The 26842-nt window shown below is 38.1% G+C and overlaps 2 protein-coding genes across 9 annotated transcripts in view; one reads left to right on the top strand and one right to left on the bottom strand.

The window, feature by feature from the left end:
* The window catches only part of cerkl (ceramide kinase-like), a 134289-nt gene extending 117461 nt beyond the window's left edge, over nucleotides 1-16828 (top strand). For 6 of the 7 annotated variants that reach the window (XM_052022182.1, XM_052022209.1, XM_052022202.1 and 3 more), the window contains 8 exons: nucleotides 3543-3617; nucleotides 4507-4684; nucleotides 5179-5247; nucleotides 14431-14465; nucleotides 14575-14683; nucleotides 15576-15672; nucleotides 16180-16379; nucleotides 16634-16828. In XM_052022182.1, the coding sequence (XP_051878142.1) occupies nucleotides 3543-3617; nucleotides 4507-4684; nucleotides 5179-5247; nucleotides 14431-14465; nucleotides 14575-14683; nucleotides 15576-15672; nucleotides 16180-16379; nucleotides 16634-16715 (845 nt within the window). In that variant the 3' untranslated portion in view covers nucleotides 16716-16828. The remainder of the gene's footprint in view (nucleotides 1-3542; nucleotides 3618-4506; nucleotides 4685-5178; nucleotides 5248-14430; nucleotides 14466-14574; nucleotides 14684-15575; nucleotides 15673-16179; nucleotides 16380-16633) is intronic. The other variant, XM_052022173.1, reaches the window with a different exon arrangement.
* Nucleotides 16829-17390: 562 nt separating this feature from the next.
* itga4 (integrin alpha 4) overlaps nucleotides 17391-26842 on the bottom strand; it is a 106377-nt gene continuing 96925 nt past the window's right edge. For both annotated transcript variants that reach the window (XM_052022134.1, XM_052022143.1), the window contains 4 exons: nucleotides 25643-25762; nucleotides 24706-24798; nucleotides 23263-23382; nucleotides 17391-19574 (listed from right to left, as the gene is read on the bottom strand). In XM_052022134.1, coding sequence (XP_051878094.1) covers nucleotides 19458-19574; nucleotides 23263-23382; nucleotides 24706-24798; nucleotides 25643-25762 — 450 coding nt within the window. In that variant the 3' untranslated portion in view covers nucleotides 17391-19457. The remainder of the gene's footprint in view (nucleotides 19575-23262; nucleotides 23383-24705; nucleotides 24799-25642; nucleotides 25763-26842) is intronic.

Genomic DNA, 26842 nt, shown 5'->3' with positions numbered 1-26842 from the left:
TCTCTTTGTGACCCCACCTCTCCTTACAATCCATGTGACAGAATATTTTTAGATTCACTCTGATGTTTGCTACCAACCGATGCTGTCTCCTTGACTGTCTTATGTCCTTTTGTACTTTTCCTGACTACTTTCTGTAATTAGCCTGGTTCTCACTTGTGTTAATAACCTTACAATTATCATGTGCCTTTTTTTTTGTTTGCAGCTCTATTTTACTATCAATCATTTTGGTTACCTGTGGAATGCTTGCTTTAATTTTTCTACTCTTCTCTGTCATGGGAATGCACCTAGACTGTAGATGAAACATCTCCACTGTTCAATTGCAATTTTGCTGCCAAACTTCAATTCCAATTTATCTAGGCCAGATCTGTTCTCATCCCATCGAAGTTGACTCTTCTCCAATTGATAATTTGGCAGTCACCCACTCCCTCTCTGACTGCAATCTCTTGAGCTGCAGGGTGACCACCTCCTGAACTGAGCTGTTTACAGCTCACTTGGCCTAATGGATGAACCAGGGTGACATGACTGTTGGCCAAACTTCAAAACCTGGAGGTTGGGTTCCTTTGGTTGATGTCACTTTCTGCACCTATGATTGTCCAGAACATGAGAAGTGTCCTGTACTTCGCACGTGGCACAGAAAGTGCATTCCACAGGTTAGAGGTGTTCTGCCCTGTCTTGATTTATTAGATTAATTCAAGTACCAGATAAAGAAAACTGCTGGAGGAACTCAGCGGGTCAAGCAGCATCTGTGGAACAGAGTGATAGTCGATGTTTCAGGTCGAGATCCTGCATACCAAGATCTCTGTATCCACAGATGCTGCTTGACCCGCTGAGTTCCTCTAGCAGTTTGTCCTTTGTTCCAGATTCCAGTTTCCACAATCTCTTGTGTCTCTATGTTAATTCCCTGGCTTGTTGTTTAAACCAAATGCATATTTAAACCCATCAGGACCTTTTACCCCCACACTTCTTTTATTCACCGGGAACCTGTACCCCTCAGTCCTTTTAAGCATCATATATTTGTTTATTTGAATTTAAGCCATAAGAAAATTGTGTATTTAATCCCTGAAGTCACTATGCAATTTCTCAATCCAAAAATTACCACTTAGGGTTTCAATGTTAGTGCTTTGAGCATAGATGTTAATTACAGCCTTTTCTGGTTTTGCATATTAAAAAAAAACTGTGTAATGTTGGCAGCAAAGAAGCATATAACTGGAAAGGTTATAGCAGATATCACTTCAAGGACATTGATGTTTTGATTGTTCGTGCAAAATCTGTTTTCTGCTGCAAAATTGCGTTGAAGTGAAGTCATTTGCCCATGTCATATTATTATTTTAGTATTATTATTATTATTATTATTTTCCTTTCTCTGGTACATTTCTGGTCTTAAATTTGATGTAATCAAGAATGAAGAAACCAAGGTAACCTTTAACAGATAGACTTGTGGCCTTTGGGGATTTCTTTACACTTGAAATTATCAAACCATTTAGCACTTAATGGTCTGCTCCATGGAGCTGTTGTTTTGTTCTAAAGCCAAAAGAACAAGTATTACAATTCATGAGATAACTAATAGATTTGCGTTACTATCATTGTTTCACTCGAAGTAGACTCGTATAGAGTTATTTACTAGGAAATCAGGAAAAGATACTTGTGTTTCAGGATATATTTTCTTATTGATCTAAAGACTTGAATTTGAATCCTACCAGGGCAGCTGGGAAATTCAAATTCAAATAATTAAATAAATCTGGAATTGAAGCTCGTCTCCGTCAGAATAAGCATGAAATTGTTCAGTGATCATGAAAACTGATCTGGTTGTTTGATATCCTTCGGGGAAGGAAATCTGCCATCCTTATTTGTTCTAACTGACCAATATTGTTAACACTTGATTGCCTCCTCAGTTCAGGAGCTATTGGAGATGGACAATAAATGCTGATATTTTGAACCACGGCCACCCATGAATCAGAAAAAAATAATTCCAAATCTAAAGCATTTTTACTGACATAATTTGCATCAAATATACAAGAAGCAAAGTTTTTCATAAATTAGTAAACTATGATAAGTGAATGGAACCTATGGAAAACACAAAATCAAAAAGAAAGTATTTTTAAAAATTTTTTTTGTTTTATCTGGGAGCTGAGATTCTTCAAAATGTCTGGAAAAGAAATTAGATTTGCAATCAAAATGGGCAGCAGTGAAGTAATGTCAACAAATGTGTTATTTCAGTTTGGCCCCAGGTAGTTCAGCCATAATTAGGTCCTGAATCTCATGTATTAAGCAGAAACTCTATTTGGGCAGAATCAAAGGTATAATTTATCCAATAAAGTGTTCAGCGGGTTTTAATAGAACATAGAACAGTTCAGCACGTGACAGGCCATTTGGCCCATCATGTTGTGCTGATCTTGATGCCAATTTATACTAAAAGTCCTCTTCCTGTGTATCATTCCATATCCCTCCATTCTCTTCATATTCATATTTCTATCCAAAACCTCTTAAACTCCACCAAACTGCTTGATTCCACTACCACCCGTGGTAACCCATTCCAGGAACCTACCACTCTCAGCATTTTTAAAAAAAAAGCTTGCCCCTCACACTGCCTTTAAATTTCTGCCCTCTAACCTTAAAAGCATGTTCTCTGGTATTTGACATTTCTACCCTGGAGAAAAGATTCTGACTGTTTTCCCTATCTATGCCTCTCATAATTTTAAAAACTTCTATCAGGTCTCCCCTCAGCCCTTGATGCTGAGAACAACCCAAGTTTGTCCAACCTTTCCTTATAGATCATCCCTTCTAATCCAGGCAGCATCTTGGTAAACCTCTTCTGCACCCTTTCCATATGTTTCCTATAATGCGGCAATCAGAACTGCACACAATACTGCAGTGCAGTCTGACTAATGTTTTATATAACTGCAGCATGACTTCCTTACTCTTACACTCAACACCCTTACCAATGAAGACAAGCATACCATACGCCTTCTTTACCACCTTGCCAACTCCGTAACCACCACTTTTAGGGAACTATAGACTTGGACCCCAAGATCCCTCTGTAGTTCAATCCTGTTAAGGGGCCTAACATTAACTGTATACCTTCCCCTTTTATTTGACCTTCCAAAATGCAACACCTCACACTTGCCCTGATTAAACTCCATCTGCCACCTCTCTGCCCATATAACTAATCTGTAACTAATCTATATCCCGCTGTATTCTTTGATAGTCCTTCATGCTGTCCACAACTCCACCAATCTTGGTGTCATCCACAAACTTGCTTGTCCAGTTATCTACATTTTAATCCAAATCGATATATATCACAAACGGAGATCCCAGTATGGATCCTTACAGAGCACCACTGGTCACGGATCCCCAGCCAGAATAACAGCCTTCTACCCCTACCCTCTGTCTTCTGTGGGCTATTTAATATGCATATGCAAAAATATGCAAAAAGAAATTAGATTGCTTCCTCTCCTTGAAATAGGAAGAAAGGATAATTATACAGATAAGAATTTATAAATGTTTTAATTTTTATTTTTTACATAGTTAAATATGTTTTTCAGGTTCCACTAATATCTTAGCATATTCTGTGCATGGACTTAAACATCCAGGTACTGCAGCAATGCATATTATAATGGGTATGTATTTCTTATGGTTTCATTGATTTCAGTATGTTAGGCTGGGCATTCAGTTTTGCAGTCAAATATTGTATCATGATGGATTGCCTTGTGTAGCTTCAAGGAATTTAAATAAAGAGTCATATTGCTTACACATTGGACTGAATCAATAGCCAATTGATATAAATATTCTTCCATTGAGTCCATTGACAAAATAAGGAAGAAACTTTTTATTATAATGTTAGCCCATTTTACACAAGCTGCATAGTTCAGTTTCACTATCAAAATATTTATTGTCAGTTTCCATAACGTTGTATGAACTTTATTTCATGCTGGCAAAACTGATCTTCCTTAAGATTCAGAGCATTATTGATGGATGACAAACATTGAAACTAATTTAAAATACCAGAGGTGGGACTATGGGTAGTATTGGAGACACAAGAGTCAAAAGCATCAGCCAAAAGAATTTTGTCCAGGGTTACGATCCTTCTATCACTGATATTGGCCTGTTGACTATATTTGCTGGGATTAGCCCTCTCTGAACCATAGTATATTGTGCAATGCACCAACCCTTTGGTACTGCTCCCATATCTATTGGAATATTGTGGCTGGAGCTTCTGCAGTTTTCACCCTTCAGCAAGTGAAGATTGCATTGATAGTAGTCAGGTGATATTGATGATATTTGAATGCATCAGATCTTTTAAATACTTCCTCAATTTTTATCCTGTTGAACATCTCTGCAAGCTTGTTGTTTAACTGTAATTTTGACAAGACCCTCATCTTTAGTGAAGACTGATGTATTTCATAATGGTGCCCTCTACCTCCACATGGAATTTTAGCAGACAGCATCTTGTAGCAAAATGTTAATAATTTAATTTTTAAAAATTTCTTATATTACCTTTTGCTTTAGGTAACCTTCAAGAGGTGGATGTTTGCACCTTTAGTAGTCATAATAGGCTGCTTCGATTTGGTTTCTCATGCATGCTCGGCTTTGGAGGGAGAACATTGGCCTTAGCAGAAAAACATCGATGGATGCCTTCCAAAGAACGGAGGGAATTTGCTGTCATCAAAACATTGGCAAATCTCAAGTAAGGGGAACTGTTTGCCATTTAACAGATCAGTTGCTGTCTTTTCTACATGTAGCATCAACAAATGATAGTTAAGATGAGATAAGATAAGATATCTTTATTAGTCACAGGTACATCAAAACACACAGTGAAATGCATCTTTGCGTAGAGTGTTCTGGGGGCAGCCCGCAAGTGTCACCACGCTTCCAGCGCCAACATAGCATGCCCACAACTTCCTAACCCGTACGTCTTTGGAATGTGGAAGGAAACCGGAGCACCCGAGGAAACCCACGCAGACACGGGGAGAATGTACAAACTCCTTACAGACAGTGGCCGGAATTGAACCCAGGTCACTGGCGCTGTAATAGCGTTACACTAACCACTACACTTTACCTTTTAATTTAGTTCTTCCTTGAAGAAAAATTATCCAAGTTGTTGAGCATGGTTTTGAACATGTCGTAGAGTTTGACTTCAACAAAATAGTCTTTGATAATAAAGGTATTTCATATTTTTAGGTCTGAAGACTATGAATTATCATTTCTACCATCAAAAAATACCCACTTGGAAAAACAAGATGGCAAAAGGTGGGTAGCAAGTAATTCAGTTTGTTTTTCCACTCTACAATTTAGTTCAAAACAAAATCATTAGGATAACATTTCCTCTACCTGGATATAAAACGTGAAACAAAGAAACTCTGTCTGGAATCTCCATCAATCCCAAACAAGATTACCCACAATCAGGATTGAGGGACTTCCCAATCAAAAACTTTTCTCTGACCTGGTAGCTATCAGCTGGTTAGTCAATCAAGTTATGTGATGTACTTTGACCTGCAAGCTGGTCGAGGTAAATGCCATCGCAGGAGTCAGACAGCTCCTGAAAGTTCTGAAACCATTTTTTTTGTATTACCCTTAAAGACTAATGATATCTTGCTTCTTGTGCTCATCTTGGCTCATGGTAGTAAGTAGTCAATCCTGCAATGTGTCACCCAGTGGTTTTCCCTAGTGCATAAGATATAAGATGCGACAGTTGAATTTCTAATGAGGTGAATTAACAAAAGCTTAAGTATTTACAAACCATTTTTGTTGTAAAATACCCTGAAGTTATTAAGGTCTCTCACATGAGGAGTGAGTTTTTGGTGTTTTAGTGCAAATTCTCTGGCCCAAAATAACTAACATTTTGTATGTGGATTATAAGTTCCTCAGATAAATATTTCAACTGTAATGGATATTCTTCATTTATGTCTTAAATTGTTTGATGTTTAATCTTCAACATTTATCTTACGTGCATTTACAAATTCCCTTTTTGTGGGAACATGTTTATCTGTACCCCTGAAATCTCTTTATCATATAACTCCATTGTTCAATTTTGAAGGGAAAGGAATGAATGGCAAGTGAAAGGATTTTAAGAGTGTGATATCAAGAGTCCAGGAGCAGCATGTTCCTGTTAGGGTGAAGGGTAAACCTGGCAAGTTTAGGGAACAACACACACAAAATGCTGGAGTCCTATGAAGGTTCTCAACTTGAAACATCAACTGTTTATTTCTCTTCATAGATGCTGCCTGGCCTGCTGAGTTCCTCCAGCATTTTGTGTGTGTTGCTCCAGATTCCAGCATCTGCAGAATCTCTTGTGTCCAAGTTTTGGGAACCTTGGCTGACAAGAGATACTGAGGCTCTGGTCAAGAAAAAGAAGGAAGTATACATTGTGCTTAGGAGATTGGGGATAAGCGAATCCCTTGAGTATAGAAAGATTAAGAATACTCTTGAGGGAAATCAGGATGGCAAAGAGAGGGTATGAGATGGATCTGGCAGTAAGGTTAAGGAAAATCCCAAAAGGTTCTATAGCTATATTAAAAGTAAAAGGATGGCTAGGGAGACAGTAGGCCCCCTTAGAGATTAGCAGGGCCACCTATGTCTCGAGCCGCAGGAGATGGGTGGGATTTGTAACGAATATTTCTCCTCATTTACTGAGGAGAAAATCATGGTTGTTCAAGAGATAAGGGAAACTAGTGGAGATGTTTTAGATAACATTCATATTACCAGGGAGGAGGGATTTGCAGCTTTACAGCACATTAAGTTGGATAAATCCCCAGCGCCTGACCAAGTGCTTTGCGAGACTTTGGGAGGTTAGAGGAGAAATTGCAGAGGCCCTTGCGGAGATGTTTGCTTTATCGTTAGCCACTGGTGATGTTCCCGAAGACTGGAAGGTGGCTACTTTTGTTCAGTTGTTTAAGTGAGGTAGCAAGGACAAGCCTGGGAACTACAGGCTGGTCAGCCTGACATCAGTAGTGGGGAAATTACTGGAAGAAATTCTGAGGGACTGGATCTACCAGCATTTAGATAGACAAAGGATTAGGAGGAGTCAGCATGTGTGTGGAAAGTCATGCTTGACTAATCTTTTAGAGTTTTGTTTTTTGAAGAGGTAACCAAAATGGTAGATGAGGGTAGGGCAGTGGATGTTGTCTCTTTGGACTTTTAGCAAGGCCTTCGATAAGGACCCGCATGGTAGGCTGGTCGGGAAGGTTAGGTCCCATGGCATCCGGGGGAGCTGTTTAGGTGGAATCAAAATTGGCTCGGAGGTAGGAAGCAGAGGGTGGTGTAGAGGCCGATGATTAGTGGTGTGCCGCAGGAGTCAGTGTGGGGGCCCTTGTTATTCATTATTTATATAAATGATTTGGATGTGAATGCACAAGGCTTGATCAGTAAGTTTGCAGATGACAAGAAATTAGGAGGTATTATTGATAGTGAAGAAGGTTATCGTAGATTATAGGGGGATCTTGATCAGTTAGGAAAGTGGGCCGAGGAGTGACAAATGGATTTCAATACAGATAAGTGTGAGGTGATGCATTTTGGAAAGTTAAACCAGTGTAGGACTTGTAATATGAGTGGTAGGGCACTAGGGGGTATAATGGAACAAGAGGGACCGAGGAGTACAAGTGCATCACAGGTAGACAGGGTGGGGAAAAAGGTGTTTAGCATGCTGGCTTTCATCAGTCAGGGCACTGAGTATAGGAGTTGGGACATTATGTTGCAGTTGTATAAGTCGTTGGTGAGGCTGCACTTAGAGTACTGTGTAGAGCTTTTGTGACCCTGGTATAGGAAAGATGTGGTTAAACTGGAAAGAGGGCAGAGAAGATTTACAAGGATGTTGCCAGGACTAGAGGGCCTGAGTTTATAGGGAGAGCTTGGCCAGACGAGGTCTTTATTCCTTGGAGCGTAGGAGAATGAAGGGTGATCTTATAGAAGTGTATAAAATTATAAGAGGCCTAGATAAGGTAGATGGTAACAGTCTTTTCCCCCAGGGTAGGGGAGTGCAAAACTAGGTGGCATAGATTTAGGGTGAGAGGGGAAAAATTTAAGAGAGACTTGAAGGGCAACTTTTCAGGCAGAGGGTGGTGGTGATATGAAACGAGCTGCCGGAGGAAGTGGTTGAGGCAGGTACAATAGTATCATTTAAGAAGCACTTGGATAGGTACATGGAGGGGCAGGCCGAACACAGGAAGTTGTGACTAGATGGGTAGGCACCATGGTCAGCATGGGCTCGTTGGGCCGAAGTGGTCTATATCTGTGCTGTATTACTCTATGACTCCACATGAGATGATCGATGAGGGTAGGGCAATGGATATTGTCCACAAGGGCTTTAGTAAAGCATTCAACAAGGTCCCATTTCATACGCTGATCCAGAAGATTGAGGCAAATGAGATTAACGGTGACTTGGTAGATTGGATTCAAAATTGACTTGGCCCTAGAAGACAGAGGGCAGTGGTGGGAGTGACTAGAGTTCTGTGGTCAGTGGTGTTCTGCAGGGATCAGTTTTGGGACCTCTGTTGTTTGTGTAGGTGGGCTAATTAGTAAGTTTGCAGAGGACACTAAAATTGTCAGAGTTGTGGATAGTGAGGAAGGTTGTTGAAGGATATGGCTGGATATAGACCAGTTGGAAATATGGGTGGAGAAGTGGCAGATGGAGTTTACTCTTGACAAGTGTGAGGGTTGCACTTTTGGATTTTGCAAAGGAAAATATAGAGTAAATGGCAGGACACTTAGGAACATTGATATACAGAGGGATCTTGGGATGCAAGTCTATAGCTCCCTGAAAGTGGCAACAGAAGTAGAAAAGGTGGTAGAGAATGCACACAGCATGCTTGCTTCGTCAGTCGGGGTATTGAGTACAAAAGTTGGGAAATCATGTTTCAGCTCTATAAAACTTTGCTTAGGCCACATTTGGGGTATTGTGTGCAGTTCTGGTCACCGCACCACAAGAAGGATGCGGAGGCTTTGGAGAGGGTCAGAGTCGAGTTTATGATCATGTGCACAAGTACATGTAGGCACGGTGCAATGAAAAACTTACTTGCAGCGGCATTCACAAGGAAAACATAAATTAAACATAAGTTATACACAGTTCTTACAGGAAAACATACAATTGGAACAAATAAAACTCCATTTTAGTGCAAAGTGATTAAAGTGGTCATGATGTTGCTAAACTGTAGTGTTTAGGGTTTTGCCGGTTGGTTCAAGAACCGAATGGTTGAAGAGCGCAGAAGAGGTTCAGCAGGATATTGCCTGGATGAAAGAGGTTTTCGCTATAAGGAGAGGTTGAACAAACTTGGATTGTTTACTCTGGAACGTTAAAGGCTGAAGGGGCGATCTGATAGAAGTTTATAATATTATGGGAGGCATAGACAGGGGAGGTGGTCAAAGTCTTTTTCCCAGGGTGGATATGTCAAATACTAGAGAGGGTATAGCTTTAAGGTGAAAGGGAAAAAGTTTAAAGGAGATTTAAGAGGCAAGTTCTTTTACACAGGGAATGGTGGGTGCCTGGAACATGTTGCTTAGAGAGGTGGTGAAAGCAGATACATAGCAATGTTTAAGAGACATTTAGACAGGCACATGAACAGGCATGGACTGGAGGGACGAAGACCATGTGCAGGCAAATGGGATTAGTTAATTTAGCATCATGGTCGGCACAGACTTCTTAGACTGAAGGGCCTGTTCCTGTGTTGTAATGTTCTGTGTTCTATGTATCACAAAAATATGCTCCCATTGATGGTCCTTCTACCTGGCCAGCTTCATTGACTGAAAATAAATCCATAAATGTCCTTGCATCTTGTTGGCTTGCTACATACTGCCTAAAAATGTTCACCTGAATGCATTTTATGAATTCGGTGCCCTCTATACATTTTACACTGACCTTACTACCGTTGGTATCTAGATAATTGAAATTTCCTGCAATTTCTTCACCTGTACCTTTGCATTTATCGGAAATTTGCCTACAAGTTTGCTCTTCTGTCTCCCTCTGATTATATGGGTGTCTATAATACATTTTCAACAATGTTATTACCCCATTTTACTTCTGTAGTTCAACCATACGCCTCCTTTGGTGATTTTTTTCTAACACATCCCTTTCTCATTGATTATTTATTTAACCCATGTTGCTTCCTACACCTACCTTTTTTAAATCCCTTCGCTATCTCATCTGAAAACCCTGTAACCAGGAGTGTTAAATTTCCAGTTGTGCTACTGTTTGTAATGGGGGAGAAAAAAACCTGCTGGAGGAACTCAGTGGGTCCGGCAGCATCCGTGGAGGCAAAGGGATGGTTGACATTTCAGGTCAAGACCCTGCATCAGGATTGAGGGTGTAGAGGGAAAATAGCCAGTATAAAGAGGGGACTGGGACGGTAGAGACAGAGACTGGAGCTGATAAGTTAAACCAGATAAGGAAGGGATGATCGGCAGATGGATCCAGGTGGGGGAGGTGGCTTACTTTAGAGAGAGGGGCTGATGGGTGAGAGGTGGAAGCAGACAAGGAAAAGAAAGGCGGTTAGGCAGATGGAGCTAGGTGGGGTGGGGAGGGCAGGAAGGGGAAGGTATCAACAGAGGCTGGAAGGTGATCTGAAATCAGATATGGGAGGGACGATGGGCTAGATGGAACCATGGGGGAGGGGATAAGAATGTTAGGCCAAGGGAGAAGAAACTCGAGTGGACAAGTGTGTAGGTGGTGGGCAGGTGGAACCAGCTTCATCGCCATGTGCAGTCTCTTGTGTCTCCAGTTTGTAATGTTTCAGTTAAGCTAAAATATCGTACTTCCATGTGTGTATTGGAATCTGCCTTGCCTATTGGATCCCTTGTGTTTGAGTTATATATGGATAGGTCGAGATAGACTTTTTGTCTACTTTCTAGTCTCTTTCCCTTGGTGTTTCAAACTCTTTCACTAATTTTCTGTCTTTCATTTGCAGTTTTGCTTTACTCCCTTTTGAATCTAGGCTTAGCTTCTCGTCACCCAGCTAACTTAGTTTCGTGCCTGACTGGACCAGCAAACGTGTGAATATTGGACTCAGTTGTGTTGAGGTGCAACTTGTCTGGCCTGTAAAATCCTACCTTCCTCAGCATTGATTTTAGTGCCTTTGTAAAGTCCTTCTCCCGAACAGCCGAACATTTATTTGCCTATCCTCTTATGTGATGCTGGGATTAATCTGGAGATTACTACTGCTTCTTAATTTCTTTGTAGATCCTTAAAATCTGTCTGCAGAACATTATCTCAATGTTACCTCTGTTGGTACCGATATGAACCACCAACTCTGGCTCTTCTTGCTTCTGGAATTTTCTGTAGCTGCTAAATCTCCTTGGCCCCAGCACCAGGGAGGCAACATGTTATCCTGGAATAACTTTGAATCTCAGTTTGTCTGCTCTCTTAACTATAGAAGCTCTTATAACTGTTACTCTACTTATCTTTCCTATTCTTTCCTGGACAGCTGAGCCACTCTTGGTGCTATGATCTTGGCTCCATCTGCACTCCCCAGAACCATGTGCTAATTAGAGAGCATGATGCCTTCATGGAGCTCCTGAACTATCTGCTTGCTCTTTTAATGTCTGTTTGGAAGTCATCTAGGCCCTCTCTGATACACTTCCTAGATCTGCAGGGTGACATTTACCAAAACATGCTATCCTTGACACACAATTTTGTGCTCTTGTATCAATTGTTGCGTAAGATCTGAAACCCAGAACTCCAGATGACAAGACCAGTTGCACCTGTGGTTGTCCAGGACACAGGAAACGTGCTGGAGTTTCTGCATGGCACAACGAATACATTTCACAGGTTTGAGGTACCCTGCTATGCCTCTGCTTATTAGGTTCGCTCATCTATGCAGAAATCAGAACTATTACCTTTGTGATAGCTGCCCACAGCCACCTTGTATGCTTGCCAGCTGAAATTCCTCTTAGCAGACATCTTTTCCAATTTGCATCTTGCCTTGACAGAAAGTTATGTAGTGCCTGACTGGGACAAGTGACAATAAGTACGTTCACCCAATTAGTCACCAAAAAACACAGAATCTAAAATAAGAAGTGTGAAGCAAAAATTGTGCAAAGAAAATGAAGTAAGGCATGGAAAATACTCATGGCATTAATTGAGAGAGATACTGGGGACAACACCAATATTTTTCTGAGGGAATGAGGCTCCACGCACATAAGATTAATCTTGCAAGATGAGCAATGTCAATTAGCAGTATCATCTATGAGACATTAAAACACTCTTACTCCTGAAAATATCAGCCGTAATTTTTGAAGTCCCTAAGTTAACACTGTTGTAGCCCTTTGACATGACTTTGAATTGACTTGGAGTGGAATTACTCTGATCAATAACTATTGGGAAGAGTACTGAGACTGTGTTGATCATTGCTTAATATTTTGTTTTGGCTGATTGAAGTATACATTTGTGGTCGTCCAAGTAACCAATCACCAGCGTTTTTGATGGACTGGATAGACTTTATTTCACTGTGCTCCGGGCTGGCTTCTCTTCTTCTCTCTATTAACATGAGGTTTTCCAAAGCCCAGTGTCCTGCATTCTAACTTGCGCTAAGTCTCACTCCTCCATTATCCATGTGCTTGCTGATCTACATGGCTTGTGGTTAAACAACTTAATTTTCAAAATTCTCATCATTGCTTTCAAAGCCTCCCATTGTCTTCCTTTCCCTGTCTATTATCTCCTCCCCATAACAAGGCAATAAACTCTTAAATTCCATTGCTGAAGCTCTTTACCCTCTGCCTCTCTCCTTTAAGACGCTGTGTTTAAAACCTCATTTTGACCAAGACTTTTGTGCATAAAATGGGAGTTAATGTTGAGCAGCTATTTTGTAATTAGGACATGCTTTTGTTCTTGTAAAAGATAACCCGAGGGTTAACTAGACCATTGTAAGACTATGGTTATTATCACAGCATGATGAAATATATTTTGCAGGAAGAAATATAAAAATAGGAAATTCCACATTTATTCAACAATATTTGCACATTTTCTCCATCCATAGTTATTACTTATAATTTTGTGAGATTGTTCTAAGCAGTTACACAGATTCTTGTCATGCTCCTTTGTTATCAATTTGCTTTTTGGAAGCAAAAAATTCTTGAAATGTAATTCTGTTTTAACTTGCAATTGAGCAACTTATAATGCTAATTTGATATTTGATACATAGTTCCAGTGGATCTCCAAAATCAAACCTTTGTCTGTCCATTGAGTGCATGGAAACTGGAAGGTCTGAGAGTCCTTAAACTTCCTTGAATATGGGTTGGGCTATAATATATTACAGCTATAACCAACTGGAAAGCACATTTTAAAAGTGTGGAGTAAGATGAGAAAATGCTGGTAAAACTCATCATGTTAAATGGCATCCATGGAGAAAGGAATCAAGTTAATGCTTCCAGTCGATGACCTTGCTTTATAAGGGATTTAATGAGAGATTAATTCTATTTCTGTTTCCACAGTTGCTGAGTATTTTCAGGTTTTATTTCAGATTTCCAGTATCAGCAATATTTTGTTTGTAGTTGGATAAAATTGGCTGTGTAACCTTTCAAGATCAGGAAACTCTACAGCCTTGGCTGATGTCATGCAATGTTTTTGCCTAGGAATCAGAGTTCTCCAAGTGCACATTAGCATTACTTTGGTACTTCAGTGCAACCTGCAGCTACTTGTGGTGTGCAATGAATCTGTAATTTCCCAGACCTTAAACTTGGTGCTGCAGTCTTCAATACACTGTACAGAATATGTGCATTTCTCAGTCTCATCTCAATGCTCCTTCACACTTTGAGTGGTTATGGTCAGATATTCCCAGGTTTTGGTGTAGATGTTGCATTACTTCAAGGAGGCTATGAGCACATCCTTGAATCTCTAGCACTGTGTACCTGCTACTCTCTTCTCATGAAGAAGCTTAAAATGACACATCTGTTTCAGGCATACAATTGACATGGCTTATTGAACATGGCTGACTGAATGTAATGTGGGCCACGAAGTTGGTTTGCTTATCCTTCCAGAAAATTTGGAGGATTTTGCAGAGACAGCATTTAGGTATCTTTCTAGTGCCTCAACATGCCTGTTGTTGGTAGTCCAGGTAGTCAGAAGTATAAAGGAGGCCAGAGATTGTGTTGCCAGATAGAGCATGAGTTTGTGCTCGGTCTGAAGTCTCAGTCTTTAGACACCATTTCCTCAATTGACCAAAGGAACTTTGAAGGCAGTATGTTCATGCTCTTGCAGTCACTTCAGTCCCATCTACTGGCAAAGACTGTGGTAGCGTATATTACAATGGAGCGGATCATTTCTGACAGCTTCTTCTCCATTTCCATGCATGTGTACCTGAAAAGTTATTTCGCTGTCAGATTTCCTACGTTATAATACAGAATATTGAAAACTTTAAAATTATTCCTATTGCAAATTCAGGCCATTGTATTTTTGTAACAAGATTGTTTTCTATATATATAGGCAAATAACTTTCTGATTTGTTTTAGAAATGCAGATGGAACAAATGCTGAGGAACAATGTAGTGAGTACTGAATGTTAACTTCAATTATAAGTGAATAGATTTAAATGAATTTGAAATGTCACTTTGTATTTATGATATAATATTAACACTAATTTGTGGTGCTTTTCAGATGATGAAGACAAATGGAAAAGCGTGCAGGGAACTTTTCTCAATATTAGCATTATGGCTATTCCTTGTCGCTGTTCCATGGCACCAAGAGGCCTTGCGCCTAACACTAGGTCAGTCGATTTAAAATAGGCTAGTGCCTATGATTTCTTTCTGCCCTGAGATTTTGTATTCATTGATACATTTTGATCAACTTTTGAGGATATTAAACTGCAATTAAGGTATTTATCTATTTATTTATTTATTAGTCACATGTACATCGAAACACAGTGAAACGTCTTTTTGCGTTACTAAGAATTTGCTGGGGCAGCCCGCAAATGTCGCCATTCTTCTGGCGCCAACATAGCATACCCACAACTTCCTAACCTGCATCTTTGGATTGTGGGAGGAAACTGGAGCACCCAGAGGAAACCCACGCAGACACAGGGAGAACGTACAAAATTCCTGCAGCAGCGGGAATTGAAACCAGGTCGCTGGCACTGTAATAGCATTATGCTAACTGCTACACTACCGTGTAATCTTATGGTTAGAAAAGACTCAATCTGCTCGGGTGAAGACTTCCATAAATATGGAATGGTGTTCTTGATTCAATTGAATAAGAGTTAGGTTTCAGAAAAGCACATCTGCACCATTACTCAATGAACATTAGACTCGCTTAAATAATTTGTCTAAATCTGCAAAAACAACATTTTTCCAAGCACTTAAATGCTGCATACAAAAGGATGTCAGTTGTTGTATAATAACAATACTTGTGATCAAAATCTTGACTTACTGTTATTGACAGTAATTTCTCACAAGCAAGCACTAAATATATTTAAAGACATTCTTCTGTCCACTGTTTAATAGTATTATTAATCTATTTTTAATGTTCATTCGCAATCATCAATGATAATTTGTCACCTATGGAATATTTGTTCCAACCAGAAACAATTTTCATATAGAGGCTTTTATTTCACTGCTTCAGTTCAGCAAAATCTGCCTCTGGTATTTAATTTTCTATTTTAGGTTGGATAATGGAAGTATGGCACTTATTGCTGTCCGAAACTGTACTCGAGCAGATTTTATAAAACACCTGAAGCGATATGATAGTCTAAGGAATCAGGTAAACTAAAACAATTTTTGTTTGTTAAATACAGTTAATTTGTTTTCTTGCCTTAATAATACATCCTACAGGCTTCTGATAGCATTAGCACAGCTGTCCTCCTAAGAAGAAGAAGCTTGCTGTCACAGGACATTTTCAATGGACTATTATCTAAAGTAAAATGTGGTACTGCCTAATCCAGATCAGCTCTTTGCATCCTGCCTCATTTTATTTTGTTATGCGCTCTTTTGTCAATTTGCAGTTGTTTGTAGAGATTTTATTTCAATAAATACATCTGCCTTTATAGTGTACTTAATTGTGTTTCAGTAACCATCTCGTTTGGCATATTCAGTTTTCGGCTTTCTACCTTAAATTCCTTGGGTACCACAGACCACTCCTGAGAGACTTCACTATAGTCACTGTTAAATTGCAGACTAAATGACTCGCAACAAAAGAAAATTGTGGTATATTTCAATTTTCTGTTTGCTAAACATTGTTCTGTATCTTATTTTGTCTTGTTGCTTGCAGTTTAACTTTCCCTTTGTGGAGACATATACAGTCCAGGAAGTTAAAATACAATTAAGGATTAAAAACGGATGGTTTAATGAGACAACAGAAGAGAAAGCAGATTTTGGTTCGCATTGTCCATCGGTAATTTCTTTAAAAGGAAGTTGTCCATGGAACATTGATGGTGACTTAATGGAGGAATCTTCAGAAGTTCATATAAAGTAAGCATTGACTATTGTAAGATGTTTGCAGAATATTGTTTTAAAGCATTCAAAACTCAAAAATTACCAGTCCACTTGGTTTTTATTTTTGATCTAATGTTTGTTCAAGAATTACGTTTACATCAAACAAGTTCTATTATTAAACTACAAATTTGTTTGCAGTCCTTGACTGATTATACTTTTAAGTTATATTCAGACACTGATTTTATTCTATTACTCTATTGTGTAATGAGTTACTTCGTTTACTTTCACAGGATCCATTCACAGCTAATTACTCTGTATGGAAGAACTGTTGAAGAATGTGATGATCCTATAGTAAAGTGTGGTTGCTTATAGTGAAGATGATACCAAAAATTTCTAGTGGTTTGTAATTCATAGAATTTCTGAGGTCAATGAATCAGGATTGTTGGAATTCTGTGCAACTACTTGGATTAAATGGCTACATTTGATGAGTATATTATGCATTTATACAACAAATTTATAGTTCTGAAATTGTTTTCAGTAAAACATATCTCTAAGAAAATATATACATTGATTACCAATTTAAAAACTATGCAGGAACATTTCTTGTTAGTTGAAGTTGTCAAGATGTTTATATTGCCATACATAAGACAGACAAAATGCCTCTCATTCTATAATAGTTCAAAGCAGTTTTGTAGTGTAGCCAAGAGAACAAGAATCTGTATAGCAATTTTGATTATTTAATATTATTTGAAGTTATAGAATTACTAATGGAGGCTGTATAGTTTACATGAGGTAATATATGAATATGTAAACAAAAATCATGGATTTCAATACGCATAGTACTTACAGTTAAGAAAATGAAGCTTTATGAATAAAATCTAAGTGAGCAATAACATTGTTAATGTTTAATCTACTGAAGTGATTGATTGTTTTCATATTTTGTTAATTTTCAGATTTCTGGATAAAGTAAGTAGTAACATTTGTACTGTGTGGCTAATCCAGTCATTTTAAAATTATATTCTTGTAAATTTCCAATATAGATCTAACATCACCATTTAAAATGTAAATTATGCAAAATGATTTTGTAATTGCACTTGCACTGTACACCACTGGAAGTTCAATAATACAAAAATTACTTATGAAAACATTCCTCTAAACCAATAATTAACTGACTAATTCTAATCTCTTAGTAAACATCCTTCCACTAAAAGGATTAATGAAATTCTCCAAGCTAACAGGTATGTTAATCATTCTAAGTAATTACCTGTAATTTGTCATTTTGTTATTTTTTCTTTGTCAATTCCAGTAACAGTTCAGCGTTAACTTATCTAATTCATCTTATGCAGCAGCTTGAGTAGGCGATCAATATCAGGAGACTGAGCCCAGAACCTCACAGCTTCATTTGAATTATTAATCTTTTTTCCTTTCAGATTAAATTCTTTTATCTCTGAAGTTACATATTCCTGCTTCATAATTACATATGATGAAATGGTGATCACTTTCAGTGTGCTGATTTTTGTGACTTCAGCCTACTAGTGGTATTTCTTAAAAAGTAGTCTAAGCTAATAGTCTAGCAACTGTGTCACACTTGCATTCACTCTTTTCCCCCCACTAGTTTGTTTTTAGTAGAACTGTATGCTAGGAGTGGAGATTAAATGTAGTTTTTGTCTTAAGTGGAGCAAGAGGGCAAAGGTCAAAGTTATATATTCAGAACTTAAGGGGGTTGCAGAGTGAACAAGATCAAAGGGAAGAGGCTGAGGAGGATAGGTGGTTTTTTTAATGTTTGGAGCCTCAGTCATTTGGGAAGTGTGGTTGCTGGAATATTTTATAGAGGGGTTGTAGCCAGGAGGAAGTAGCTATGCATATTATATAAACAGCGAGTTATGCATTGTGGTTGGGGAGAATAAGGAGAGACTAGAAGCAAGATAAAAGGAATTTAGGCCTGGAATTTAAAGAAAATGACTGACAAATGTATTGATGTAGCTGTAATTAACACAGAAATCTCTACTACTTACCCATTTTAATTCTGTGCTGGTCAATTCTAAGTATTATGAGCGGGGGTAAGTAATTACAATACTATATGACTGATCTAGTAATTTTAAAATATTCTTGTAAATTTCCAACAGATCAAAAAAATGTAAATTATCTGCACAAAATTGATTTTGTAGTTATACTGGTACTGCACTCTCAACTGTCTAACTACCTTACAATCCTTGGTAACTGCCTATACAATCTCATTGTTACAGACATTCTCAATGTCCTTGGAAAAGGCATATCTTTATATCTGTTAAAAATGTTTTCTGGAGAGATTGACCCTTCAATATTTTCACATGATGTAGATCCCCTTTCAATAACTTTCCAACTTGGAGGAACGGACTTGACGACATAATATTGTTTTGTTTCTACTGAGAAAGTTTAGCCCAGTTTTTTTTTTCCCCTTTTTGTTGTTTGTTTTTCTTTTGAAGTTTTTTTTTGTTTAGTTTATATTTTATTGTTCTTTATGATTATATATGCTATGATTGTTATCCTGATCTCTTTGTATTACATGGAGGGATTGACCAATATTTTTACCCCAAGAATTGATTCAACACCTCTCATCAGCCACGTTAGGGGAAAAAACACAATATGGAATATGTTTCCAGTGGTAAGCCCTAGGCTGAATCAAGTTGGCTGAGACGAGCATTTCCAAAGGATCGTCAGGATTCAGCTCTTCTCGTGCAAACAAGTCTTATGTTCATTTCATTACACCAGGGAATCTGCTTCTCCAACCTGATTCTGGATCAGAGACCACATTCATTTCAACAGGGATTCTTGGTTTGAGAATAGGGAAGGGAGGCAAATTAAATGCCTGAATATCTGACACATTTAATAAGCTATGAAAGACTTTGAGACAATGCAAAACTTCACTGCCAGCATTGCCTTGTCAAAGCCTTTAAGGATATTCGATGGGCAAGACCTCAACAGTACACAACTGGAGGCATATTCACTGCTGAGGTCTCGCTACACCTAGCCCACTGCCTCCAGGGATCAAAGGATAGTGAGATTCACACCACTGTTCACCAAGTGACCCAATTTTTAAGGGTACTGTTATTTTACAATATTAGTAGTGAGAGATTACTCTTGGTCCATTTCATAGTCATCATCCATTTCACTGATTGGTCTCCAATTTCCTTGGTGGTTCTTTTTCTTCTTTTTGATTCTATCATTCAGTTTTCTTTTAAAGAATCCACACTGAATGGGAGGATGGGGAGAGAGATGAAGAAGAAAATCACAAATTAGTTTTTTATTATTTAGCATTTTACATTATTTTATAGCAATTCTGTTACTGAAATTTTATCTGCCATAATGTCCCAGACTTGGCTGAAAGGATCATCTTTGCAAGTGTGCCAAATGTATGGATAAAGTGGCATTACCTATCAAGGTGAACTGAACATTGATAACACAGGAGTCTTTTCTTGTGTGTTATTTTGTTTAATAGTCAACTCGTGAGGTTAAAAAGTTTTAAATGCTGACCTTTTTCTCAAGGATGGAGCATTCATTTGGCCCTACCACATCTGGAAATCAAGCTGATTGAAAATTCCCAAAAACAACAAACCAGAAAGTAAAAAACATGGATTATATATTACTTTAACCATTTTAAAGATGCTTATTGGTGTGTATAGAAGATTGGCTGGCTAACAGGAAACTGAGTAGGCATAATTGTGTTTTCTGGTTGGCAATATGTAACAAGTGGTGTGCAACAGAGATTGGTGCTATGCCTCAAATTTTTAAAATTTATGTTAATAAATTGGATGAAGGCACTAAAGACATAGGCACTAAATTTGCAGATGACACAAAGTTAGGTAGGAAAGTAAGTTGTAAGGGGGAATATAAGGAAGCTACAAAGATGTATAGATAGGTTAAGTGACTGGGCAAAGATCTGCAAATAGAGTATCATACTGGAAAATGTGAACTGTCCAATTTGGCAGAGAAAACAAAGTATACTATCAAAATGGCAAAAAACTGTGGAGCTCTGAGATTCAGAGTGATCCAGGTGTTCTACTGCATGACTCATACTTGCAAGTACAGCAAGTAATTGAGAAGGCTAACAGAATATTATTGTCTATTGCTAGAGGAGCTGAACAGAAGGGAGATGATGTTCTTTTTTATATAATGCATTGGTGAGATCACATACTGAGTACTGTGTACAGAATTGGTCTCCTTAAGGATGTATGTCAATCTGTTAGAAGCAATTCAGAAAAGGTTTCCTAGTCTAATACATGGAATAGGCAGATCATCTTACGACAAAAGGTTGGATGGTTTAGGCTTGTATTTGCTGGAATTAAGATGAGTGAGAGGGAATGTGATTGAAGCACAAGACGCATTGACAGGATGGATGTGGAAAGAATGTTTCTTCTTGTGGGAGAATTCAGGTGTCATTCATTTAAGAGAAACAATGTGAAAATTTACGAGTTCATGACCCTTTGGTGCTCTGTTCATCAAAGAATGGTGGAAGCAGGGTCTTTGAAGAGTTTTAAGACAGAATGGATAGAATTCTGGATAAGCAAGGGAGTTAAAAGGTTATGATCAGATCAGCCATGATCTTATTAAATGGCAGGGCAGGCTTCATGGTCTGAGTGGCTCCTAGTTTTTATGTACATATGGTAAGATTGGGAGAAATGTGGAATTAATTATGGAAGAAACTAAAATATCATCCTTAATTTTGCAAGTGCAATGATTGGAAAACTATTGGTGTTCATTATTACAACATAATGAAACTGACAGCATCTGCAACTAAACATAGAAATCAAGTTGCTGTCATTCAACATTGATCTATAAGCTATGTTGTTGTAACCTTTTCTAATGTAATTGGCAGAAATATGACTGAGCGAGAATTTCAGTTTTTGCACCATTCCTCCTGCTAACATTTATAGAAAAATCACAGGCCTTGTTGAAATAGAAGTAACTGAGTTTCTAGTGGTGTACTTAACCATTTTTACAGGAGAAATTCTTGGCACTAAAAAAAAGTGTATGGGATCATTTTCTCAAAGCATTTACTTCAGTATTTCATGATTCTTAGAATCAAACCTTTAAGAAGCATAATTTTAGGAGTCTCATCTTAATTTTGCTTTCCAATTATGTTTTTATATAGTTTAAAAAATTTAAGTATTTCAATGTGGTTTGTTGTCAAAAAGAAATTTCAATCATGGGCACTTTACCCATGTGTTGACATCACTGGTACTAGACAGGAACTAGTATTAGAAAAGGGAAAACCTTCTCCATAGAGCCTGCTAATTATTTACAGGTAGTTTTGTTTCCAGCTAATCTGTGCAGAAAATCCTCCAAAAACAATATCGCGGTGTCCCACGAGGACTTGGATGAGGGGGTAGAAGGGTGGTTTGGCAAGTTTTCAGATGACACAAAGGTCGGTGGTGTTGTAGATAGTGTAGAGGATTGTCGAAGATTGCTGAGGGACATTGATAGGATGCAGAGCTGGGCTGAGAAGTGGCAGATGGAGTTCAGTCCAGAGAAGTGCGAGGTAGTACAAAGTTAATGGCAGGATTCTTGGTAGTGTGGAGGAGCAGAGGGATCTGGGGGTCCATATCCACAGGTCCCTGAAAGTTGCCTCACAGGTGGATAGGATAGTTAGCTTTCATAAGTTGAGAGATCGAGTTTAAGAGCTGTGAGGTAATGATGCAGCTCTATAAAACTCTGATCAGACCACACAGAGTACTGTGTCCAGTTCTGGTCGCCTCATTATAGGAAGGATGTGGAAGCATTGGAAAGAGTGCAGAGGAGATTTACCAGGATGCTGCCTGGTTTAGAGAGTATGCATTATGAGGAGAGACTAAGGGAGCTAGGACTTTACTCTTTGGAGAGGACAAGGATGAGAGGAGACATGATAGAGGTGTACAAAATATTAAGAGGAATAGATAGAGTGGACAGCCAGCGCCTCTTTCCCAGGGCACCGATTCTCAATACAAGAGGGCGTGGCTTTAAAGTAATGGGTGGGAAGTTCAAGGGAGATATCAGAGGGAGGTGTTTTACCCAGAGAGTAGTTGGGGCATGGAATGCGCTGCCTGGGGCAGTGGTGGAGGCAGGTACATTGATCACATTCAAGAGATTACTAGATAAGCATATGGAGGAATTTAAAATAGAGGGATATGTGGGAGGAAGGGGTTAGATAGTCTTAGGCGAGGTTTAAAGGTCAGTACAACATTGTGGGCCGAAGGGCCTGTATTGTGCTGTACTATTCTATGTATATGGAATACTTTCATGGACTGGGATAGAATGGGCAGACCATTAAATACTCAGCTACAAATCCTTCAGCAAAGCTTAACATTATCCAAGTTTTCTTTTACACCACAAAACATTGCATCACAGTTTAAGTTCATGTCAAATCACTGATTTTATGTTAATGGTAAAAGTGCACATTGTGAAGCAACAGGGTATCTGAGAGCAGCTTCCAGATTTAGATACACATACATGGCTATCAGAAATTGTGGGTTCAGCTTTGATGCAAGATGTTCATCAGTGTTGCTGGTTTTACAAGTGCAAATTTTAAACTTATGTTTCAGGTCAATAACTTTTCATAAAAAACAGGACAAACATTTTAAGCAACAATAAATATAGGGAAAGTGATTGGGTAGGAGAAATTAAAAGGGTAGGCTGATTGATCAGGTAGAAGGCAAGGCAAAATGATACCATTCAATAGAATTACTTGAAAAGTTGTCAGAAAGAAAATGAGGTGTAAGTGCCGACAACAAAGTATTTACTAGTATCTGCTGTACAAAATAAATGGGAGCAGTAATTAAGATCTGTCTGAAATTATGATGCGAGTCTAGCCGAAAAATAAATTCTGTCCCTTGAGCTGCACTGGAACAACAGATGATGTAAAGGTCCTGCTTTAATTATAGAAATGGGTTAATATGAATCTTACCTTCCAAAGTAACCATATGATCATAACCAATGTTAAAATCATCAGGAGGAAACCGATTGTAATAATTCCTATTGCAACTTTAATTTTTGGTGTAAAATTATAATATGCTTCCATCGTAACCTTGAAGAAAAGAAGTAAATTCATGAGATTATAAACTGTGTTCAAAGAAATAACATGATTAATGCAACTTTCACAACTTGGATTTCCTAAGTGTAGTTTACTCCTTATTTATATAGGCAACTATAGTGGCCAAGCTATGAAAGAGAAGACATAATATCTGGTGCAGCTGCAATTCTGAAGAATTTGTAAGAAGGATGGTTCAACTTGAAGGTCACCATTCTAATAGAAAATGGCTGTCAAGAATTAAATCAGTGGTATTTATAAATGTGGGGGTAGAAAATAGGTCTGTTTGCAAGTAACAAAGTAGTGAAGCATATTTGAAACACTTGTTTCATATATGTAAAATAAATATTCCTCATCATGGTGCATACAGTAGGCAGGTCGGGCAACCTTCTCAGAGAACATAAATACACCAGAGCTGACCAGCATTGGAAGACAGGGTTAATGCTCCAGCAGAAGAAAGTAGCAGACAGGAAGGCTGCCAGTAATGGGCTACATAACAGTAATACAGACCAGGTAATCACCTCTCAGATATGTTCCAGAAACATCATCCATAGTTTTTTTTGAGCTGGTTCATGCAAAACCATGAAATGTCCTCATTGGTAACTGAAGTGTCAATAATCCTTCAATGTATAACTACAAGTTATGACATTTGGATCATTTTTTAAAAAGAAGAAAAAAGGGCTTCGTACAACAAATCAAACTTCTGGTATAATTTGCTATTGTCACACAATAGAGGCTGAAGGTTGGGTACACATGTCTTTCTCTTCAAACACTACATTTTCTCTGCTTGCAATAAGGTAGCAATAAATACAATGGAACTGGTTTATCTTGATTCAAGAATATTTGGTATTAGCCTACGCTTAAGTATAAAACTAGATCTGTGGCCATGTACCACTTAATCCAATCAATTTAGCCCCAAGTCTCTGAGGGGTACACTTGCAAATCAACATCATATTTCTGCTTTTCATTCCTATAGTAAATATTCCAAATTATATTTTTTTTCTTTTCCTGAGGCATGTTTGCAGCACAACCATCATTTAATTAATTACATGCAGAACAGTGATTGGTTGACCTAATTTTTCCTTGCACTGCACATATGCTCATGCCTTACCTCTTCAAGGAGCAACAACTGGCCAATAAACCTGTTCCTCAGACCTTTCCAGAGCAATGCCCTGGAAAGCTACTGTCATCACTCAAAGATGCATCCAGGACAAATTCAGAAGAGGAAAGGACTGAAAATTAATCTAGGTGTTGTAGGGAGGAGGAGAAGAGGAAGGCAAGTCAATACTACTGAGTTTACAATAATATTTCAATACCTACAGTCATGTTCATTTCTCCAATTTCAACAACATTGAGCTTTTTTCCTGATGATGCAACAGCTGCTGTAAAAAATCTAGTTGAAGCAGCAGAATCCTGTTGAAATAAAATGTGAATTTTATACTTTGTTTACATACAAAAAAATTACAGTAGCAAACTTATTTCTTCTGGTAGACAATATAATGTTAATGCCAATTTTCCGACAAAATACATTTTCTATTAAATGTCATTAATTGCATTTGCCTCTCGAAAGTGATGGATGCTGAAATGTGAAAATAGCAAAACCACCATTGCACCTGCCAATCCTGTAGATCAATGAATTTACATAACCTGATTTAAAATAAAATTCTATACTTTATTGCATTTTAAACACACACCTTTCTGCCCAGCAATAATTTTTCTCCTTTAGCCAGAAATTGGATTATCTCAACAGCAAATTTTGGTATAAACTTTTTTTTTCCCTGGTTATTTGATGAGATTTCCATTTCAGTGAGCAGCACTGCCCACGTCAACTTCATCGGAGCAATGGTTTATCTGGTAGTCTCACCCAAATTTAATAAAATAGATTGGCAAAGATACCAGTGCAGACAGGAATTTAAATCTGAAATGATCTACAGTATATCTACAAAGTATCTTTTATAAAATATCATTCCACAAGGGAAAGGGAATAGAAGCAAACACAATCTCAAACCCCATCATGAACAAGTGTCATATGTACCTATCAGCAATAAGGATGGGTGAATACAGCAAACACTATTGTCTAATTATTTCCTGTTTCAAATATTATGAGAAAAACTTGAGGGCTACATTTTTGATCTGCTCCCTTAATCTTATGAAGTTTATAGAATTTGATTGCACTTTAATTGAACACACCAAGTTCAGTCATCAACCATAATTTATGAAAGCCATATTTAAAAGATCTCAAACACAAAATACTTACTGATGCTAGAAGTGCATAGTTGAGTCTCATAGTAACATGGATGGATACAACTTGCTCACTTTCAAGGTCTCCAAGCTGGCATGTGATGTGTAAACAGGAAATTCCATGTCTGAAGCAAGACTGTTTAAAAAATATTTAAACTTAAAGGTTGAAATTCAAAAGTGATTGCACATGCCACTCTTACTTAGCGAGACTAAAGGAATCCATAAGAAACAGAATGATTGAATTTATACAATAGTTTTAAAGAGGTCTGACGTGTTACACATCCAGGGAACAGCAGGGCAGTATATCTGGCATGAAGTTAAGGCCCAAAATCAATGTACCATGAGAGCCGGTATCAAATATCGATGATAATCAATCAACACACAGCCACTCAATGATACTGTGGTTTAGATAAATGATTGGATACCACTACTTGGTATCTAATAATCTGATCTCAGGACTATTTAGCTGCATTTAAGATAAGGTGATACCCAATCCAAAGGAACAGAGTACTAAATAAAGCAAGACACTTCCCCAGGCTTAAAGGTAGAACAATTCAATTCTAGTTTTTCTTGCTTTTATTTCCTATCTTTGAGTCAAACATGAAGTATTATTTGTAAAATCAGTTTGAAGGTATCAAGGACTTCATGCAGTTTGTCAAAACTACTCCTGAAAGAAAGCTGTGAGGATGATTCAGATCCTACAAAGGGATATAAATAGATTAAGCAAGTGATCGAGGAGGTGGCAGACGGAGAAAGTGTCATTCTCTGAACTTCTTATCTAATTTATTCACTACGGTAAGAAAAACTAGGCTGAAGCTTGTTGGTAAATGCCAGCAGTTCTGAGCGTACTGTCAATATAAATGCAAGTTCAGAACTTTGGCATTTGGGCATTAACATGCAGAAGCCCCAAACACTAGCCAGTGAATCTGTCAGTAAGCTTTATAATTGGACTCTGCACAAATAAGACAAGTTGCATTTTTTAATTGTTTTGTGTTTGCAATAAATTTTTAATTAGTTAAGTGCTTTTGATGATTTTTACTTCAGTTAATAGTTTTAAATTTTATTTGCAATAGTTTTTGAATGTTCTCAAGGATCTGTGGCATTCAAAATGTTTGAGAGTTTTGACTGAAAGCAAAGCTGCAAATGATGCTTTGCTGTTTATTAATGATTTCCTCAGCAGTTTCATGAGCAAGGCTTATTCTGGCCTGCCTACATG

Source organism: Pristis pectinata, chromosome 1 (assembly GCF_009764475.1).
Source record: "Pristis pectinata isolate sPriPec2 chromosome 1, sPriPec2.1.pri, whole genome shotgun sequence".
Lineage (NCBI taxonomy): Eukaryota > Metazoa > Chordata > Chondrichthyes > Rhinopristiformes > Pristidae > Pristis > Pristis pectinata.
This window is presented reverse-complemented; position numbering and strand designations above follow the sequence as displayed.